The sequence below is a fragment of the Apodemus sylvaticus genome, chromosome 1 (assembly GCF_947179515.1).
Source record: "Apodemus sylvaticus chromosome 1, mApoSyl1.1, whole genome shotgun sequence".
NCBI classification, from domain to species: Eukaryota; Metazoa; Chordata; class Mammalia; order Rodentia; family Muridae; genus Apodemus; species Apodemus sylvaticus.
This window is the reverse complement of record NC_067472.1, coordinates 144,698,968-144,721,402: the sequence shown is the minus strand read 5'-3', so window position 1 is coordinate 144,721,402 and position 22,435 is coordinate 144,698,968. Positions and strand designations below refer to the sequence as shown.

Genomic DNA, 22,435 nt, shown 5'->3' with positions numbered 1-22,435 from the left:
GACCTGCCCCACTCCAACAACACTTTAGCCAGGCACCTCCCTCGGGGAAGAGGGAGGCCCCAGGAGGCTGGCCAAGAGGGCCGGGGAAGGAGCACTAGCTTCCCAGAAGTGTCCTCAGGAGGTCCCTCAGGAGTGTCCCAGAAGTGTTCCCAGTCCTGGGACAGAAGAACCAGACAGGCCAGGGCCCTCACAACATTCAGGGAACAAGAAGAACACCATGTCACTTACCCAGCACTTCCCAGTCATACCCCACAAACACACTGGTGTGCACATTCAGCATGTGTCACTGGTCAGAACTATCCCTGACCCCTCCCTCTCTCTACTTACACCATTGACCCTGCCCATCAACTCTCTCCCCAAGCCCAGGGCTTCTCCCAGGATGTGGGACAAACCCAGAAGGAACAGAAGGAGTTGGAAAGCACTGGCCTCATGCCTCCACAGTTCATACCCAGCCCAGCCCAACGACCATCCTGAACTTCCCTGAAGCACCATGGGCAGAAGAGGGGCACTGAGAGGCTCTAGGCCAGGACCTCAGCCTCTTCTTGGGTTACCTAGGGCTTCTCTATCTCCACTCCACCTAGCTGGCTGCCTTCCCCTACACATCAAGAACAGGGAGGGCCCTGCAATACCTTAGAATACCATGGCCACTTGACTGTGGTAGTGTAAAAGGAGAAGAAAACAAGCAGAACAACAACAAAAAGTACCCCACAAAAATCCAGACTCCATTCTGTGTTAGTATGGAGCCTGCACTGGAGTGTGGTTGATACACCCAGTGACACTCCAGCGGGGGTCTAATAATTTCCTCTGCCAGCAAGTATCAATTGCAGTAGCTTCCTCACTGGCATCCATGCTGGAATTGTCTGGTTTGAACCTGTGTAGTCTTATGCATGCTATCAGTCTTGAGAGTTCATTGTTTAGATTCTTTCTTGACAGAGGAAAAAAACAAGAGACAGAGATAACAAGAAGTTGGTGGGCAGGAAAGTAGGGAGGATCTGGGAGGAGTTGGGGAAGGGAAAGACTACTAACAAAATAGATACAATTAAAAAAACCTAAATAAGCCAGGCAGTGGTGGCACATCCCCTTTAATCCCAGCACTTTGGAGGCAGAGGCGGAGGAAGGTGGATTTCTGAGTTCGAGGTCTGATCTACAGAGTGAGTTCCAGGACAGCCAGGCCTATACAGAGAAACCCTGCCTCCAAAAGACCAAAAACAAAACAAAACAACAAAAAAATTAAAAAGTTAAATAAAATAAATAAATAAATTATAAATAGAGCCACGCAGAGAGATCTAAAGCTCAGCTCCTAGGTGGATTACGGTTCCTGCCCATAAGCAATAGGTCAAAAACAAGGTACCAAGTGCCCATGAGGAGCTGGACGGCATTGTTTGTTGGGTGTGTGTCTTAGGGAGGAGGAAGGTTCTCCAGGTTAAAGGCATCCTTGACAGCCGGGCTCTTTAGACACAGTAACCAAAGCAACATGTGGCTCACAGTCTCTGAGGGCAACGCAAGGCACTTCGAATAACGGAGATGGGAACCAGCCACACACATGCCACCCCAGGCTGAGCAGGCTGGACAAGAGACCATCCGGATCAAGCCGGATACTGTTAGGAGGACTACCCTCAGCACCTTCCAGCCAACTGAGAAGGCTAGGTTGGCTAATTCTATGTCCTGGGGCCAAGGGTAGCTGCAAGCTACACTCTCTCTCTCTAGAGGTGCCTCTGGTGGGAGGTGCAGGGCTACTCCGTCGTCCTACATGGTATGTTAGCAGAGTCTGTGCCCAACTCTTAGCTGTTTAAGTTAAAAAAAAAAGTTCCCAGGCTATTTTCTTTAGTTGTAAATTGTCTCCTCCCAAAGAGATGTAGGCTGAGCTTCTACAGACCAAGGTGGAGGCTCATGCATGGGTAGATATCTGGTCCTTACTAGGACAAATTAGCACCAGACTCCAATGGTCTTCACAGAAATCCCTACTGGTCTTCATGTCTTCCCATTCTAGGCACTAAGATGGAGGAAAGTCCTAGAACAGCACCTGGCCTAGGTACATACAGTATACGCGCAGATACGGGAGGCTTCCTGGGACACAGAGCACATCCCATACACATCTGTTCTAACAGCCCCCAGGCCTCGCTTTCCTACCTACTCCACGGTCTTCAAGACATCCAAATGTGAGCCGGGCAGTGGTGGTGCATGCCTGTAATCCCAGCACTCTGGGAGGCAGAGGCAGGCGAATTTCTGACTTTGAGGCCAGCCTGGTCTACAGAGTGAGTTCCAGGACAGCCAGGCTTATACAGAGAAACCCTGTCTCTGGAAAAAAACAAAACAAAAAAAAACAACCTAAATCCAAAAAACAAACAAACAAAAAAACAAAAACAAAAGACATCCAAATGTGGGCAAGTAACTGCCTTGCCATTGGCTCTCCCCAGGATGGTGCTTAGTAGATGCCTAAACAGTACGTCCTGGATAGGGTACAGACAGCCCCTAAAGGGGATCAGACACCCCCCAAAAGGAGGGGGGAGAGGGAGGGAGGGAGGGATGGAGGGATGGAGGGAGGGAGACTGTTCTAAAGACCACAGGAACAGGACATGGAAGTGCATGCGGCACAGTGCTCTGTCTAAGCAGGGCCCTGGGCAGTGCAGAAGGTCAAGGCTATCTCATGTCCCCCAACAAATAGGCTCTCCACAGTGGCATTCTTAGGTATCCTCAGGAGCAATCAGATACAAGGAGAAAGGCAGGCCATGTTCTTATTTATAATCAGTCAACATGTTCACCTCAGACCACACAGGAAGCGTTTTCATGCCAAGTACACTAACGCGAAGATGCCGAGAAGACAGGAAAGAGGTAAGAAAGGGTGGTTCACAGCTGAGAAGCCAACCTCAGAAATGCTTCCAGGCTTCCCTTTAGGAAACAATTGTTGCACTTGCAAATAGTGTTGCTGCCCCCTAAAGAAAAAACAGGGGGTGGGGGCTATGGGGAAGGGGGGCATGGGGGGTTGGTGGCTAAAGCTGGCAAAGGTAATTACTTCTGAAAAGAGTGAATGCCTGCTGAGACCAGAGCAGGAGGCCACAGATAGGGCAGCCTGTCTTCTGTGTCCTAATGGCCTCCCTATGTCGCCCATGTCCATGCACTGACAGCAGGCCTGCCCCAGGAGTCCATAGAAATACTGGGTATGTTTCTACAAACAACATTTCTGCACCATCGAACTGTGAAGGCACAAAACTGGCCATGACACCTAGAGGGTACTACTTTCCCTGTAGAATAGGCCAACACCCTTGCTTAAGACTTCTGGAAAGTGTAGCCCAGAGCACACCTGGACTCTGGACTGTTTCTCTTTGCACACTCTGCAAGGCTGGCACTGCTGCCTCCTCCTGTGAAACTACAAAACTACAGACATAGTGTGGGCTACTGGCCTTCAGCCCACCAAGCCTTATGGAAGCCTTTCACCTTGAGGTTTCAGATTATCTGCTCCTGATAAATTAGTGCAACTGAATACAATTTACTGAACTTGGGAGGTCCTGGTTACCTAGCAACAAATGAGTTGTACCTGAGATGGGGGCTGCCACACCCTAATCTGAGCACAGCTTAATACCAGCAAGGAGATCTCCATAGCAATCCAAGGATGCTCATGATAGCTACAGTTCTTACTACTGTCCTTCAGAAGGAAGGTCATGGAGATCTAGGAGTATGACAAACAGCAAAAACATCTAGGCACCCATGAGCAAAACTGCAGGGCTATTAAAGAAATGGTTCAGTAGTTAAGGCCGCATGCTGCTCTTACTGATGAGGGAGGTTCAGTTCCCAACACTAATATGGTGGCTTACAACTGCCTGTAACTCCAGTTCTAGGGCATCTGAAGCCCTCTTTTGGCCTTGGAAGGTACTGCAGTCACATGGTGACCTTACAGGCAAAATACTTAAATGAAAAACTTCAGAACAACTCAGGCATGGTGGTGCATGCCTTTAGTCCCAGCACTCGAGAGATCGTGGTAGATTTCTGAGTTCAAGGCCAGCCAGGTCTACAAAGGGAGTCCTGGAGGCCATAGTTGGTTACACTCAGATACCCTTCTTTGAAAAACAAATAAACAAACAAACAAAACCCCCAAAAAAACCAAAAGCCAAAAAAACTCCTTCAGTACAGGAACTTCTGTTTTATCAGCAGGCGGGGCTGGGTGGGTTGGGTGCCTAGGACAACCCCTCTTGGATATTTGAGTCATTTTCTCTTCTGCTCTTCCGAGGTCATCATGACCAGACAGACCGAACTAAGGATAAACACTCAAGGTGGTTCAGCCCACTTGTACTTCAAGGCCAAGCCTCCTTTATTAATAAGCCATATTATCGGGGCTGGAGAGATGGCTCAGAGGTTAAGAACACTGACTGCTCTTTCAGAGGTCCTGAGTTCAATTCCCAGCAACCACATGATGGCTCACAACCATCTGTAATGGGTGTCTGAAGACAGCTACAGTGTGCTCATATAAATTAAAAAACAACAACAACAACAAAACAAAACAAAACTTAAAAAAAAAAAAGCCATATTATCTTTGTTTACACAATAAGGCATTGCCAAATAGAAGGCATTCCTCAAAACAAAATGGGGCAATGGATAAGGAAATCACTGCCGAGCCTGGTGAGCTGAGTTTGATTTCTGGAACCCACATGGTAGCAAGAACTGACCCCCCCCCAGGCTGTCCCCCGACCTTCACATACGTGTATGTTGTGGGGTGTGCACGTGTGCATGCACACACACAAACACGTCAGTGTAAAAGCAACTTTTAAAAAATGAAACACCGAGAGGTTTTTAAAGAAGGGTGCTAAAAAGCACACCATCTATAATGCCAAACCTCACACAGCTGGCCAGGGACAGAGACAGCAGCACCATTGGACCTTACAGACAACACACAAGTCTCGTGTTCATGCTTTGGGGGCCTTCACCACCCCTCGACGCACTGCTAAAAACTCTGTTTTTTAACATATGAAATAAATTCTGAAAAACAAACAAAAAACCCAAAACCTCAATTCTGCAAACATCCTTGAACAGATGTGGTCATATTAGGAGGACCATGCCTACCTTACAGAGTCGGGTGGGAAGTCATTCTGTGATGGGGACACAGGCAGCCCTCTACTCAGGGGCTAGGCCAGGCCTCCTGCTGAGGGCCAGCCAGCGACTGCTCCCTAGTGAAAGCAGGTGGAGCTGGAATGTTTGGACTGCGGGAAGCAAAAGCAGCCCTGAATCTGCAATCCGCACAGCAAATCTGGACATTCCTTTGGTGCTGGGTTGGGGGCCTGCTACACATGGCAACTCTAACAGGCTACTGCCAACAGCTGCTTTCCTGGGCAGGTCCACACAGACAATGGAATAAACAACCCATAAAACAACCCAACCCCCTTGACATGCATAAACCAGAGACTGACCCGCACAACCCTAAAGGGAGCCTCAACAGGTAACCATCAACCAGGTGACCATCAACCAGGTGACCAGCATTTCTGGTCAGCAAATCAATCAGCTTCCCAGCTTACTCACCAGGCTCTCTGTTGGGGCAAGGATATATTAGGTGACCGACAGAAAGACAGAGAAGAGACCCTGGCCAAACAGAAAGCTCTGGGAACCTGCTGCTGAGTCCACTCATGGGCTGGCCATTCCCACAGGGACCTTCCCATCAACAGCCAGGCATGTGGGCAGGAGAGCCTGGCCAGGTGCTGCTCGCCCGGGTTGCTGGGCTCCTGCAAGAGCAGTTAAGAGTGTAACAGCAAACATAATCCTCACTGGCATGGCTGAGGTGTAAAACCAGATCACACCCTAGACTCCTCCAGGAAGACTGGCTCTGGGCAGGAAAGTAGGTGGCCCCCAGGCTCTGGAAGCTCCACTTATGGGCATCTGAGCACTCCAGGAGAAGAGAGGCAGTGCCCCAAAATTTTCCATGGAACTTAATCAGCCTCAAAGCCAATAAATCCCGGTGTGGTGTTTACGTAAGTGCTCCCAGCCTCTGGGCCTCAGCCAGTACTCCAAAGCCTACGCTGTGCCAGCTGTCGGCAGTGGGGTGCCCTCTGTGCTGCCCCCACCCCGCCTCACCAACCTAAAAGAAAAAGTCAATGAATCACAGAAATGTTCCTCCTATAAAAGGAATATAAATGTTTATTAAGAAATTACGGGAACCAGGTCAGGCATTTTGCAATCTTAGTCATACGGCTAATTAAAAAAAAAAAATCAAAATAGAAACCCATCTTAGGAACTTGAGACAATGAAAGCTTCTCTAGCCAAGGAGCACTGGGAGCCCAGACTCAGCTTGGTTGTCAAGGCAACTCAGTATTTACCTCTAGTTCTGCTGTGTAGGAGGACCCTGGCTGGGACCAGGAACAGCCAACCAAGCCACCTCCTCCCCAACACCACAGAGGATAGGTGCCAGGGTGTCCCCAGAGAGCGGAAGGAGGAAGCCACAGCTTCCCTCATGGCTATGCAGCCGTCTCCCCTGTATAGCACCAAGGAGAGGCATCCACATTCTCCTTCCTTCAGCCCCCTGTGCCCCGGTTCCTTAGGGGTTGGAAACCACTGAAAGCAAGTTAGAACCAGCTTGGGTCCAAAGTACAAGGCGGAAATTAAGAGTGGATGTGCCCAGACTGCACCCTCAGCTGGACAGCCCATACGCGCACCCAGATCCTATCCAGGTTCCAAGTCTGTGAGGAGGCCTGAGGGATGGAGGGCAAACCCCTCGTGCTCAACTACAGGTCCCTCTCGACATCCTGAGGACCGACAGCCCTGTCTGCAGAGCCTCCGCCAGGCACGCTCCTCCCTTCTCCTCCGCTCTGGCTGGGCATCAGGCTTTCTGAAGGGTTCAGGGCACCATAGCAACAAACATTCCTGCTACAGCCTGTACATCCTATGGCTATCTTCCATCCAAGGGAGCAAGTGTCCTATGTGCTGGCTCAATGGCTTGTATGTGTGCACACGAACACACAAAGGCACACATGCATTCATGTACATATGGGCACACATCCATACACACCCACATAAACTCTTCCAAGCTGAGCTCCATGGTTAACTTGACAAATGAGTTCAAAACACTGGATCATAATTCAGGCCAAGAGCCAGATGTGGGAGTGGAGACTTATAATTCTAGCTCTTCGAGAGGCTGGGGCAGAAGAACCCCAAGTTCCAGCGCAGCCTAGGCAACTTAACGAGATCGCTGACAGAGGAAAATAGCTGGGGCTCAGTGGAACAAGTACTTACCTAGCATACATAAACCTGGGATTCCATCTCTAGTAATGGAATACTACTTACTGTGATGGCAAAGTAGAAGAATGAGGACAAGAAAATAAAGGCTGAAGTTTTTCAAAAGCTACAGTGTGAACTTTATCCAAAGTGATAGAATAATCCAAAGCAAAATGCCTGGCCACAGGACGGGCCTGGCAGTTCGGGAAAACCAGCTTTCTTTCTGACTGCTAACATGGCCGAAGCATGCCAGTGCAGTAACACCCTGACTGTTCTCTTTGAGAGAGCCACATCCCTTCACAAAGCCTGGCAGGCACACCGCCTTGACATGGACATTCTGCAAAGCCCAGGGCTCACACAGAAGACACAGTGTGTTGTATCAGGCCAAGTAGCAAAGAGGGCACTCTGGAAAAGATAATAGTTCAAAGTCCCTGTGTGTCCCAGGTGCTGCCAAGGGCTGACAGTCAAAAACAGCAGGTCAGAGAAAATCTTCCCGAGAACCTCAGAGAACCTGAGGCAACCTGAGGGTCCTAAGGACCACCTACGGGTTGCAGGTCACTCAGCAAACCTGGTAGGAGAGAAGCATGGGAGAAACATGTAGGTACCATCACCACTAAGCAAACCAAGGTGGTGGGCTGTGGTGTTGAGTACAAGGAGACCAGAGAGGCATGGACCAAGACAATGGAGGGCCTGCTAAGGACTAGACTACAGTCAACACGTCTTCATGTGACTGGCCACTATGTAATTAACTTAAGCTCACTATCCTTGTTCAAACTACACACCTCTGTGCCCCTTCAACAGCAGGAGTTTAGTCTATGGGTACAAATCTCCTCCACGTCCTCTTACCCAGCACTTCTTTGCACAACCCTCTTGTCTACTTTCCAAGTCAAGCAAGTTCCCCTTGTTCATTCTCTTCCCCAGTTCACGTGTGTGTGTGTGTGTGTGTGTGTGTGTGTGTGTAGCAGGTATTTGTTAGTGTGAATGCACATGCATGGGGTACAAGTGCACACGGCATCTGGGGAGACCCAAGGTTGTTGACTCTGGCTGATACTTTCCACTTTTTAAAAAAGATTTATTTATTTTATATATCTAAGTACACCACTGCTCTCTTCAGACACACCAGAAGAGGGCATCAGATCCCATTACAGATGGTTCTGAGACATCATGTGGTTGCTGGGAACTGAACTCAGAACCTCTGCTCTTAACCGCTGAGTCATCTCTCTAATCCTACACTTTCATTTTTTTGAGACAGACTCTCATTGATTCAGCTAGGCTGGCCAGCCAATGAGCTTCAGGGTCCTCTCGTCTCCACCCCCCACCCCCACCCCACCCCCAGCTTGGATGGGTTGGGGTTACAAGGCCCAGGCTGTCTCCACAGCTTTTCACACAGGTTTGTGTGAACTCAGGACCTCTTGCTTAGAGCAGCAGGCACTCTATTAAGCGAGCCATTTCCCAGTCGTGTCCTTTTTCTCAGTTAGGAACAATAGGGGTCAGAGAAGGAATTCACAGCAGTAGGGCATTCCTATTACTGCAGGCTCACACACACTCTGGTGTGGCTGAAAACAAGATTCCCTAAAGCTACCTGCACACCTAGACAACTTCCCAAAAGATTTGTTCTTGCAAAGGCTGGACCCTTCCCTAGCAAGGATCCCAGTCCCCCTAAGAAGAGCTCGTCTGCCTTGGGGTCCCACATATGAAACCCAAGGACCCCTCAGTTCCATAAACCTGAGGATTGCTGCTGTGGTCAAAGGTTTTCCTTACTGTAAGAAAAGAGCTGGCCCGGGGTAGGAAGGACCACATACCCATAAAGGTTAACTATAGAGGGCCCTGTTTTGTGTACTGTCAATGTGGTTGAGGCAAGGTAACCCCCCTCTCTGTGAAGTCTCTAGCTGCTGTTAAACTTACTTCCACAGCAGACCAACCAGTGCCAAACCTTTAGAAGTCCCCTCAAGACAGGAACTGTGCCACTGACTCTTTGGCAGGTGGCTGTTATTTTACTTGGGGATCAAACAGAGCCTCACTCTGCAAGTGCTCTATACTGAGCCACATACCGGAGACCTGATAAGTGTCTTTTAATTTGGGTCCCCATGTCTTGCTCTTCCATGATGCACCCTGGGTCTGGCTCCAAGGAGATAAGCCTGCCTTGGCCCCTCACACCCCTGTGGCAGAAGTACAAGGACATTTAATCTAGGGTTTCAAGCCTCAGGGCTTTTCTAAGCAGGTCACCTTGGGACAGACTGGCCAATGGCCACGGAGTGTGGCCAAGTTCCTGGTTAGCAAGTGTTTTTGTGTTCAAAAAAGTGAGAACAATAAACAGATGCCCCCCCCCCCCACCCCTGGGGAAAAAATTCTTTGGAAGCATGTTCGAGGCTTGGTTTGTAACAATGCTGCAAAGGAGAGGCTTGTCTAGACCATAATACCATGCCACGGTCCACCAAACGTGCATGAATAACTTACATACACATGTGCACACACTAGGGCACACCCCCACACAGTGCTCATACCCAGCCCTTCATCAGGAATAATACTGGAAGGATAGAAGACAAAACAGCCAGCCACAAGTCAGACAGAGCTGGGCATGTGGACACCAGCACGCAAAAGCCTGCAAAGCCAAGCTAAATAGCAAGACCCTACAGAGATAGGTAGGTAGGTAGATAGATAGATAGATAGATAGATAGATAGATAGATAGATAGATAGATAGATATAGGGTAAATAGCAAGACCCCATTTAAATAAATAGACAGAAAATAGCAAGACCCCATCTAGACAAACAGGCTGGCTAAACAGCAAGACCCCATCTAAAGAGATAGATGGATGGATGGATGCACACATGCATGGATGGATCGATCTAGGCAAAGAAAAAGGAAAAAAAAATCAAATCAAATAGGGACAGATGGGGCAGATGGATACCTCTTTACCACACAGTCCTATTTCCAAGTAAGGGAACCCTGCACCTCTACCAAGAGTAAGACTCATGAAAAGCTCATCCACAGTTGTTGGGGCTGTGGGTGGACCCTAAAATATAACTCAGAAGTAGAAAGCAGAGTATCCATATAGCCAGCATACTCCAGCTCTGAATGCCTGGCGCGGACACTGCATTTGTGTGTGTCCTAGGGTTTCTAGTGTAAGGCAGCTTTAGAAGAATGAGTGTATTTGGGGTTTATATCTCCAGAGGATTAGGTTCCATAATGGTGGGGACAGAAGGTGCCTGAAGCTAGAAGCTGAGCACTGAGGGCTCACACCTCAAACCACAAACAGGAAGCCAAGAAAGCAAAATCAAAATGGTGCCTGTCTTTAAACTCTCAAGGCCCACCCCAGTGACATACTTCCCTAGAAAGGCCACACCCCTAAGCTTCTCCAAATGGCACTAACTACTAGAGACCAAGTATTCAAATGCCAGAGAGTATGGGGGAACCGTTATCATTCAAATTTTCTTTTCTTTTTTCTTTTTTGTTTGGTTAGGTTTTGGTTTTACGAGACAGGGTTTCTCTGTGTAGCCCTGGCTGTCCTGGAACTCACTCTGTAGACCAGGCTGGCCTCCAACTCAGAAACCCGCCTGCCTCTGCCTCCCAAGTGCTGGGATTAAAGGAGTGCACTACCACCTCCTGGTTCATTCAAATTTCCACAACACCTGTGTTTACATGTATGTAGACAAACATTCAAAGACTAAATGCAGAACTTTGCTTGAATGATCATTATTCTGGCTTCCAACAAGTACCTTGTACCAATCTATTCCTGCTGGGAAGACTCAACAGTTAAGTTCGGGTCCCCATTACACTGGCTTATGACAATGGCTGCACTCTCTACACTCTGTGTCTAGGGACTGGGTGGCAGCTGCTTTATCACCCCAATCCTGCTCATAGGGCACAGCCAACTTCTAAACTACCAAGCCTTTACTTTCTACTTTGAAGAGAAGCTGATTTCTTGAGAAAAATCCCATCTAAGGCTATAAAACGAAAAGCAAGCAAACAAAACCCACAGGCTCAGTGGGCACAGGAGTGTTCTTTTTTTCTTGAGAATACGTAGAGTCTCACCAGGTTCTTATAGGTGTTGGCCATAACAACCACCCAGACACAAGAGCAAGCCAAGTGAGCGTGCAGGCAGTCTGGCCAAGAATGGCACCAATTACCCTTTGAGCTGACTACAAATGCACCAAGAAGCACTTATGAGTAATGCTCTGGTGTATTTGCTTGGGGTGGGGGAGGGGGAGCACAATGCCTAAAGCTCCTTCAGGATACTCTGTTGACTTTAAAAGCCATCAAAAAAAGGACTGGAGAGATGGCTTAGTGGTTAAGAGCACTGGCTGCTCTTCCAGAGGTCCTGAGTTCAATTCCCAGCAAGCACATGGTGGCTTACAGCCATCTGTAATGGGATCCGATGCCCTCTTCTGGTGTGTCTGAAGACAGCTACAATGTATTCATATACATAAACTAAATAAATCTTAAAAAAAAAAGTCATCAAAAGTAGAGACCCCAAACCTCCCACACACTTGAGTCAGGATGTTAGAAGATGATCAAGAAACCAACCAGGGGAACCCAAGGGCATGAGCACAAGGCAGGAGGCGGATCTCAAAGCATCAGCCACAGGTTATTATTATTAAGAAAAACATGAGGGCCGGGAGTTGGTGGCGCACGCCTGTAATCCCAGCACTCTGGGAAGCAAAGGCAGGCGGATTTCTGAGTTCGAGGCCAGCCTGGTCTTCAGAGTGAGTTCCAGGACAGCCAGGGCTACATAGAGAAACCCTGTCTCGAAAAACAAACAAACAACAACAAGAGAGAGAGAGAGAGAGAGAGAGAGAGAGAGAGAGACATGTCCCTGTGCAATAGGGACCCAACAAGTACCATCTTAACCATGTGATCCATCTCGAAAAAACCAAAAAAAAAAAAAAAAAAAAAAGAAAAGAAAAGAAAAACATGAGCAGGGTGTGGTGGCATACACCTTAATCCCAGCACTTGGGAGGCAGAGGCAGGCAGATTTCTGAGTTTGAGGCCGGCCTGGTCTACAGAGTGAGTTCCAGTACCACCAGGGCTACACAGAGAAACCCTGTCTCGAAAAACAAACAAACAACAACAACAGAGAGAGAGAGAGAGAGAGAGAGAGAGAGAGAGAGAGAGAGAGAGAGAGAGAGAGAGAGAGAAACATGTCCCTGTGCAATAGGGACCCAACAAGTACCATCTTAACCATGTGATCCAGCAAGGGAACTAGTTGACATCTTTTTCCTGGAGAGGTTAAGGGCACTTGTTGCTCTTATAGAAGACTTGGGTTTAGTTCCCAGAACACACATGATGGCTCACAACTAGTAACTCTAGTTCCAAAGGATCTGGTACCCTCTTCTGACCTCCTTGGACACCAGGCATACACATGGTATACAACATACACATAAGCAAACCCCACTTAAAATAAATATATCTAAATAAACTCCTCTTAAATGTCACTTTCTCAAATGGTTCTCAAATGGCTCAAGGAAGCCAAGGACAAAGTCTGTTGCCTAGATAGATCCTGGGTGGGAATTTCGGGACTCCTTACAGAAACTGAATACATACAGCAGATATTTAAAGAGCCTGGGAAGGAAAGACATGGTAAGGGAGCAGGCCATGGCACAGTATCAACTGCTCAGCCCCAACTCCAAAGCACTGGCGGCCATCATACAAATGTGGCGTGAGACGAGTGCCTTGCTTACCTGTGTCACACAGAATGCTGATCCAAGAGCAATGGCCAAGGAGCACATGCTAGGTAGCACTTGTGCTGCAGCGCTCAGAAGCACAAGGCCACTGCAAACCCTTGATGCACCCTCACCTGCAGTGTGTGCATTTTTTTAAAGATTTCTTTTTTTTTTGATTTTTGGTTTTTTCGAGACAGGGTTTCTCTGTGTAGCCCTGGCTGTCCTGGAACTCACTCTGTAGACCAGGCTGGCCTTGAACTCAGAAATCACCTGCCTTTGCCTCCCAGAGTGCTGGGATTACAGGCGTGCGCCACCACCGCCCGGCCAAAGATTTTATTTTTAATTTATTTGAGAACACTGTAGCCGTCTTTAGACACACCAGAAGAGGGCATCAGATTCCATTTCAGATAGTTGTGAGCCACCGTGTGGTTGCTGGGAATTGAACTCAGCATCTTTGGATGAGCAGTCAGTGCTCTTAACCCCTGAGCCATATCTCCAGCCCGCAAGGCAACTCTTATAAGGACAGCATTTAATTGGAGCTGGCTTACAGGTTCAGAAAGTTCAGTCCATTATCATCAAGGTGGGAGCATGGCAGCATCCAGAAAGGCACGGTGCAGAATAGCTGAGAGTTCTACGTCTTCATCTGAAGGCTGCTTGCAGAATGTTTACTTCCAGGCAGCTAGGATTGGGGTATTATTAAAGCCCACACCCACAGTGACACACCTATTCCGACTAGGCCACACCTAATAGTCCCACTCTCTAGTTACCCTAATAGTCACCAATACTTTTTTAGTTTATGTAAAGGCAAGATATTCAATGTGGCCAAGGGTGACATTCAGGTTTTGGTCAACCACCTGGATAGCGGGGATTTCAGAAATATGCAGCCATATCTGACAGAACTAGTGAAAAAACTCATTTCACTGACTACTCTTCTAGAGGTCCTGAGTTCGATCCCCAGCAACCACATGGTGGCTCACAACTATCTGTAATGGGATCTGATACCCTCTTCCAATGTGTCTGAAGACAGCTACAATGTACTCATCTATATTAGTAAATAGTAATATTATATATTAGTTAATAAATAATATCTTTTTTAAAAGTTGCCTCAGTCACCATGTCTGTTCACAGCAGTAAAACCCTAAACTACATGCCTCCTTAGGTTTGATTCCCCAGTACCACAAACACAAACACTATATCCTAGGTTCCTCCTGAAAGTCGAGGTGCTTAACACCAAGCCTAGTCTGGGAGAGTTAGGGATGTGGTTGAGAGCATACCCGTCATTCTAGATCAGTGGTTCTCAGCTGTAGGTCATAACTCCCACAGGGGTCACACATCAGATATTTACACTTCAGTTTATAACAGTAGCAAAGTTACAGTTATGAAGTAGCAAGGAAATAATCTCTATGGTTGGGGGTCACGGCAAACATGAGGAACTGTATTAAAGGGTTGTAGCAGTAAGAAGGTTGAGAACCACGGCTCTAGATGTTCTCATGAACCATTTAAAGTGCCTTCTTAGAGAACAAACTGCATATACTTTAATGCATTGCTATCTGAAAATCTCTGTGAGGAATATACAGGGTCTCTGATGCAAGCACAGGACGGCTAAGCGCAAGGATGATGCGCCTCTCCCATTGTGCTCCTTGGGTTTCTCTGGGTATATATTTAAATGCACACACATAGGAGTTTCTTAACTGCTTGGTTCCTTCCTCACTTTTAACAGCTTTGGGATCTAATTCACCTTGTCCCTCTGCTTTGCTACAACCAAGAAGCAAATAACCACAGGGTAAAAGTTATGTAGTTGCCGGGTGGTGGTGGCACACGCCTCTAATCCCAGCACTCTGGGAGGCAGAGGCAGGAGAATTTCTGAGTTTGAGGCCAGCCTGGTCTACAAAGTGAGTTCCAAGATAGCCAGGGCTACACAGAGAAACCCTGTCTCGAAAAAACAAGAACAAAAACAAACAAACAAAAAGTTATGTAGTTAGCAAGAACAAGCAGGACCTGAGACTAGAAAGGCTGCCTGTCACAAGTTCATTTTGATGCCTGCCAGCAAGGCCCTAGCACTGTGTTCCCAGATCCAAGGCCTCTTCTGGAGTGACCTCTAGCCTATGACTTATTCCTGCCTGTCAGCACATCCCAGTCCCAGGTCAGGTAAGTAGCCTCTGTGCAGGGAAGCACACTTGACCGTCATAGGGACTTAACACTGAGTGAGCATTTCATGGGCCTGGAAAAGCCAGACCTAAGGAAGCCAGGAGAGCAGGCACAGAGCGTGTGGGAGTAAGCCTGCTCCATCCAGTGTGGGTCTAGATTCTAAAGCCCTACAGCAGTAAAAGAACTAGAGATAAAAACTCTTTTGAAAGACAGTAGTGACACAGCAGGTCTCCCCCACCACCCAGACAAAACCAAGAAGTGCAGCTGGCTCATCTTTCAGGCCAGCAGACCCCACATGGACATAATCAGTTCATAGACAGTGCGAGTAATGTCACCAGACCTCTACACAACCACCAGCTCCTCTGCATTGAGACAGTCACCTAAAAGCTAGAAACAGCAGAACCGATTGGAGACAAGAGATCACAAAAGCCATGGCCTGGCTCAAGCGCTGGCCATTCCACAGAAGACTCACACCACAAGAACAGTGCTGTCTCCTTTACACATGGAGCAAACCCTGCAGAGGATCCTACTCATGCACATTTTAAATGTCAATGTGGCCACACAAGCATGCACACATGTAAATACACAGGGGAATCCAGAAAGACATACACAGCGCAGGTAGTGATAGGTATCTGGGAGACAGTTCTCTGTGCTACTTGTTCAGAAGAGACCCCTCACAGCACAGCTGAGAGAGGGTTAGAAGCCACTGGAATAGCATGCTCTTGGGCTGCTAATCAAGGAGCTTGGTTCTGTCCTGGCTCAAGGAAGTACTAGCCAAGCCACCCTCTGCTCAGATAGACTACCTCTGGGCAGCTATGTCAGAGAGTACCTACCCATCAGCAGAGAAGGCAGCAGTGTTTTGGAAATGAAGCTCTGAGGTCAGTGTGCACATTAGGAAGAGGGGGCTCAAATATATGGCCCAAGAATCCCATAAAGAACCGGCAATGGTGGCGCACGCCTGTAATCCCAGCACTTGGGAGGCAGAGGCAGGCGGATTTCTGAGTTCAAGGACAGCCTGGTCTACAGAGTGAGTTTTGGGACAGCCAGGACTAAACAGATCTCGAAAATGCCCGCCCCCCAAAAGAATCCCATATAGAATCAAATTCCCACTTAACAGGGAAGGGTAAATTTGCAGACTAACCCTCAGAAATGAATGCAGAAAACTGCTGAAGGTAATCTCATAATCTCATTCTACTTCCCATTCCCTGTCCCAAACAAGGGCAGGTGACCACAAACCTCACCCCTGGCTGCAGGGATAGACTATGCCAACCAACACCTTGCTTCTTCAGGGTGCCCTGAGAGCCACTATGCAGCCCAGCCCAGGGAGCATACAAGGAAATATTCCGGTTCTAGGCGCTAGGATAACAGCACAAAACCACGTTGAAAACAATTCTTTAGAGGAACAAGAAGAGAGGAGGAATCTATTCAGGATATCTTAAAACTGAGTGACCCCATTCTACCGCAGGCCTACCAGCCATGCAGGACTCTCCAGGTGTGTGTGTGGGGGGGGGGGGGGAGGTGTTGCTGCTCAAAGGAGTAAGCCTTCTGAAAATCCTCCCCTTTTCACCTCAAATCCCCCAGCCTCCAAAACAACTGCCCCTCCAAAAGTAAGTCAGCAAACTCCCCGAATATAGGCTGAGAGGTTCCAATTAAACAAACATGTAGCTCGGGTTGTTGCATTTCTTTGTTCTATCCACTGGCTGTAATACTGACTTTTGAAATGTAGGCAATGGTCCACAGGACTACTAGGGAGGGAGGGGTCATCACCTTGCAGTTAAGCAGGAGGGGCAGCTCTTTGCAAACAGCTGTTTAGGCAGAGGACATCCAAAACAGAGGAAGGCCCTTCCCAAAGGCAATAAGCACACAGCTCATCCTCTCAGCTTTCTAGGTGGCCAGGGCACAAGCCACCAAACCACAGCGAGGCTCGGGAAAGTTGCCGGCTACCTTGTTAGCTAAAGCGGTGATGATAATCACTCCTGCCACGAAATTATTATTCTCGAGGGGAGTATTGGGGTGGAGTGGATGTGGCAAGACCTCAGTTAGCCACTGCCCTATTATATCCACGAACAAACCGGCCCCAGAGCCAGAGCCTGCTCTGAAGTCCTGGGAGAAGATTAAGTCACTCCCTGGGACCACCTTGCCAGATTATCCCTTCGGTGCCCAAGAAACGCCCTGCGTCTCTTATAACATCAGTTATTTAAGCTGCAAGGTTTAGCAATGGCTTCCCAGGGCTTCCTGGATCAGAGGCAGAACCAGACTCCACCCAGGGGCAGGCATTTGAAATGGGCAACTCTCATCATCAGACTCACCTGGGTACCAAATAAGATGCAGCTTAGACAGGCGTCCCTAATCCCGCTTTCAAGAAGGCCTGGAACTTTACAACCCCAGAGGTGCAGCCTCTCTCTATCTCAGCACATAGGAAGGGCGGCACCGAGTACCTACTCTTAAAACAGTATAGCATACTACTGCCACTAAATAGAAGGTCGACTCTATTTTCTTCTACCTGCTCTGAGTTTCCTGGAGCTCCGAGGAGAATGGCTCCCTTTCCATTACGGAAGATGCGGTCCCCAGCGCCCCCAAACGTTTTCTAAACTCCAACTGAGACAGAAAGGAGGAGCGAGCCAAAAAGGAAAAACATCTTGAACCCAACCCGCCCACGAAGCCCAGCCCCTCCCCTCAGGCAAGCCTTCCGAGTTTCACCAGATCGGCTACCCGGTGCTGCGTGCAAGTGGTAAACCACGGAGAAATATTCGGCACCAAGATTTCTCAATCCGATAATTGTTCGCCGAACACCCCCGCCCCAACTCAGCACTCTTGGTCCATCAAGTTCTGAACCAAGCTCTCTGCTCCTCCCCCCACGGCCACACCCACCCCGGCAGCGGCTTTTCCCTAGCAGAACTGGGAACCCTATACAAACCCCACCCACCTCCTGGGCTCACACACCATTAATTTTGACTCCGAAAGCCGGGAGATGACACAGTCTTCACTCACCCCATCACCTGCCACGTGGTTTGAGGGACCACAGTAAAAGGCCGAGACACCGTACCACCACCACCACCACCCCCGAGCCTCTGTGGGGAAAGTTCTGAGACCCTCACCACCCGGGCCTAGAGCTCGGGCACCATTACAAATACGCAGGCAGAAAGGCCTTGAGCTCTAGGCTCCACGACTTCTACATCCTGAGCTTCTTGGTCTGCCACTTAACTGTTAGCAACAACAAAGACACAAACAAACAAAAACCAAAAAAAACCCGACCCTGGTAACAAAGTAACAGAACTGAGTATTTTTGCTGTGAACTTGCCTCAAAGCTGTAGAAAGAGTTAACTGTTACGAAAGAGTTTCCGTGAGCTCAAAGAAGAAAAAAAAAAAAAACAACCTTAAATGTTTGTGTTAACACCAAAAATGGATGGGGGGGGGGAGGTCGGACTACCAAGAGTCGCGCTTAGAAACGGGGCCCGGAAACCACAGAAGCTAATGACCCCACACCATCCCAGGGTTCAGGCTCAGGCCGGCCGCCCCGGTACAGGTGCCACCTGCCCCCACCCAGCCCAGGAGCAGGTGAGAGTTGGATCAGAAAGGACAGTGAACGGAACGAACCGTCCTAGAGCAAGCGCAGCCGGGCAGCGCAGCCCCCTGCGGCCGGGCGCGCCCCCGCCGGCCGGATGGGCTGGGGCTCCCACAAAGAGCCGCGGGGTGGGGAGCGAGGGCTGGGACCGCCCCCCGCGTCGGCCAGCGCCGCCGTTGGGTCGGGTTGCGACAAATTAAACCTTAGAGCCCTGGAAAAATTACAGGAAGAAGAGAGCGAAGAATGTGCCGAGTGGCTGAAGGGAACCCTGTCCCCGCGTGAACTTCGCCCGCCCCGGCCGGCCCCTCCCTCGCCAGAGCCCGCCCAGAGGCTTGGGAAGGGGGTGGCGAGACTCCAGCTCCCGGAGCACCTACGCCCCAAAAGGGAGCGCCGCCCGCCCCCCCAACCACCTCCAGCGCACCTGCCCGCGCCGCCCGCAGCCCGGATGACGACATCTACCCCCGCGGCCCCGCCCCAAGAGCCCGGGAGGGGGCGTGCCCGATGGGGGCGCGGTCGCCGAGAGGGCGCCGGCTCCGAGCGCCACGGCCAGCGTCACGCGAGGCCGGAGCGCCAGGACAGGGGCGCGGCCGCGATCGCCCTCAGCTCATGGTTCCCCGCCCCCGGCCCTGGCCCCGGCCCCCTCTCGCGCAGGGCGCGGAGCTCTGGGGGCGTGACCGGTCCCAAGCAGTCCCTAGTCCGCGCGTTCGCGGCGTCCCGGCCGCCCCACTGACCTGTGTGAGTTCTCAGGTGCGCCTTGAGGTGCGAAGATTTCCCGTAAACTTTCTCGCAGCCCGCGTAGTGGCACTTGTGCTTCCTCTGCGGGGACTCGAGGTCCGCGCGGCTCCGGCCCCGCCGACCCCTTTGTCTGAGGCCAGGCTCGCCGCTCCCCGCGGGGCCGGGCTCTGGCTCCAATGCCGCCTCGGGCTCGCTCCACGCGGGGCTGGGGGGCGCGGCCGGCGCGCCCGCTTGTCCCGGGGAGGCGGGCTCTGGGCCGGGCGGCGGCGCAGGGGGCGCCGGCGGCAGGCGGCAGGGGGTCCTCGCCTTGCGCGCAGCGGCCCCTTCTCTGCGTTCCGCGGGGGCGGGCGCCGGCGCCTGCTGGTTGAGGTCCGCTAGGATCCGAGCTACCACGAAAAGCGAGGCGCTGTCCTTGCCGTCGCGGCGCTCGTCAACGCGGGGCAGTGTGGGGGCGGCGGCGGCCGCGCCCTCGGGCCGGGGTTCAGGTCCTTCCCGCGGCTCGTGCACGACTGCGCGGCTGGACATGGACACGAGGCACTCGGCGGCAAAGTGGTCCACATAGGCGGCGGCTGCCATGCTGCGGGCTCGGGCGCGCGGTGCTCTCGCTGGAGTCGTCAGCGGCGCATCCGCACCCACGGCCTCCGGAGAGCGGCGGGGGGCGGGGGCGCGGCGCGCCCTCTTCTCCGGCTGGGCTGGGCTAGGCTGGGCGCGTAGCCGCTTCTGCCGTCACCCGCGCGGCTCCGCGTCCGCCTGGCTGGGCACTGGAGGGTGAGCGCATGGGGGGCTCCAGTGAGGAGGGTCCGCGTGCGGCGTCAGAGCCGGCCAGTCTTAGGGACGTCGAGCAGCGGCGACGTTAAGCACGACCCCTGCAAGTTGTGGTCGCAGTTCCACCGTGCATTGTGGCAGGCGGGACAGCCTCCGTGCGCGCCGCGGCTCGGTGTGGGCGGACCGGCCCCGGGGGTGGGCGGGGCCGGGGCCACATCTGGACCCGACGTCAGCCCCCAGCCACATCCTGGCGGCGCAGGTTACAGGCGGCAGCGGCCGCAGGGAGCAGCGCGCACGAAGGGGGCGGGGAACTTGGAGCGCGCACTGTCCCTCCGGTGCGGTCGCGCGCCCGCGCCTCAGGAGGGGCGTGGCCAGCGGTAGACGCGAACCCCATTGGCTCTTGAGTACTTTATGCAGCCAATCCAGGCCTCTAGAGGGTCCTACTGGCCGCGAGACCTGCGCGCGCCAGTGGGCGTGCCCCTGGGCCTGCAAGAGGAGGGGCGGAAATCGGAGCCGGGCGCGGGGCGCGCAGACGCATGACGTCCGAGGGTGGCGGGCCGCTGTGTAGCGGCGCAGGGTTGGGGCGCGTGCCTCCCGCAGCGGGAACCCCGCCGGGCCTTTCCTTGCCAGTGCTTTTGTGAGCAGGCGGCAGTGGGTGGCACGAGGATGGTAACGCTGGGGAGAGCACCCTGTGGTCGCTCCGCCCTCTGGGAGTGCGAGCAAGGTGGCGTATCCGTTCCGGCGGGACCTTAGCTGCCGACCTCGCCTATGGGCGGAACATGACCGAGCCTCACCCCATCGCCCTGGAGTTTTCTGGTGGCCGGGCTTGCATTGCCCATCTCCAGCCACCTTCTCACCCTGTTTCTACTGAGCTCCGGTCCTCCACGCAACCTTGGCCGGAGCCATGTCACCAATGGGTCCGCCCCGCCCCCGCGCGGCCGCACTGCCCTTGAGCCTATGTTAACCTGGCTGATGCAGGGCCCACCACTGCCAGTGCTGAGAGAGTGAGCTACGTGCAGGGGCTGCGGTCGCGGCTGTTCAGGGAACACGGGGCCCCTTCCTCCCCCTTCCTGCCCCAGGCCCGCTGCCAACTTCTCCAGGCCGCCCCTCTCCCACCGCGGTCGTGGAGGCTTCAAACGCCACCAGCTGCGAGGACCCCGCCCAGGGCGCCCCACCCATCCACTGTCTGGGCCTCTGAAGGAAATGCTTCGCTGCGCCCTGCCGGGCCTTCCAACTAGGCCACCTTGCTCTAAAGTCTAGACACATTCATGTTCTTTTTCTCTGAACACTAGGCCATCATGAGAGAGACCATACCTTCTAACTATGAACCAATCTTAACACACTCAGGACTCTGACCTGTGAGGAAAGGATCAGCAGCCTCTGCTTTTCATTGTGGATGATGTCTTGAAATAAGTCAGTCACCTAGTCAGGGAGACTGACTGCCAGTTGGTCAACCCCAGTGGGCTAAAGAATGCTCAGTCACCTCACCGGGAAAAATAACAACCATGGCTCTGATTTCAAGTGCTTCCCCAGATTAAATAGGAGCCTAAAATAGAAAAGACTTTGATTTCTGATAATCGGGAAAACTGAGCGATTTGGAATTTTCAGTTGTTAACATTTGGACACCCCGAGTGTGAGCACACACCCATTTCCTCACTGGTGGGCTGCTGTCTTGTGGAGAAGCTGGATCAAGGCTTTGTAGGAGGGTCTCGACTTGGCAGAAAGTAGTCATCTTTGTTCCAGGCAGATTGTGTTGATGACATTTAAGAGACTGTGTCCTGACCAAGTGGTGACTCAGAATGCTCCTCTGTTCCCACCACATGCCACAGATAGTCATTTCATTGGGAAAGAGCTGGCCCCTACACTGCCTTTCTGACCATGCATTCCTTCCTGTCCCTCTGCAGCCAGGGACATTCAACAGTCTGTTTGGTGGCATCCTCCTGGGCTCTGCCTACACTAAGGCAAGGTGGACCTTCCTAGAACATACATATTTACTGAACATTATAGGTTCCTATGATATCCTTGGTCAATGTACCCTTCTGATATGCCCCATCCAAGCTTTCTTCCTGATGGTCTCACCAGTTCCCTCACCAAGTACATAAGGATTGGAGTCTCAAACTTGGCCTTTCTTGTCCCAAACCCAGATGGAAATATCCTTGGGGTACGGCTCTGCTCTCCAGTGAGTATCTCCTAGCTCTAGGTCTATGTTTCTGTGCTAGTAGGATCTTGACAACAATAGTATAGGTAGGTGAGAGTAGGGCTATTTGCTTTTAGCTGGAAAGAAGAAGAAACACCAGAACAAAAGAGATCAGAGTGGACTAAGTGGGAGCAAGTGAACCATGGAGGACTAATGGGAAAGGTTTTTG

General features: G+C 51.3%; 1 protein-coding gene across 1 annotated transcript in view; it reads right to left on the bottom strand.

Moving 5' to 3' along the window:
* The window catches only part of Klf13 (KLF transcription factor 13), a 53,573-nt gene extending 33,332 nt beyond the window's left edge, over nucleotides 1-20,241 (bottom strand). Inside the window, exon 1 of the mRNA XM_052161477.1 lies at nucleotides 19,301-20,241. Coding sequence (XP_052017437.1) covers nucleotides 19,301-19,880 — 580 coding nt within the window. The 5' untranslated portion in view covers nucleotides 19,881-20,241. The remainder of the gene's footprint in view (nucleotides 1-19,300) is intronic.
* Nucleotides 20,242-22,435: the final 2,194 nt, after the last annotated feature.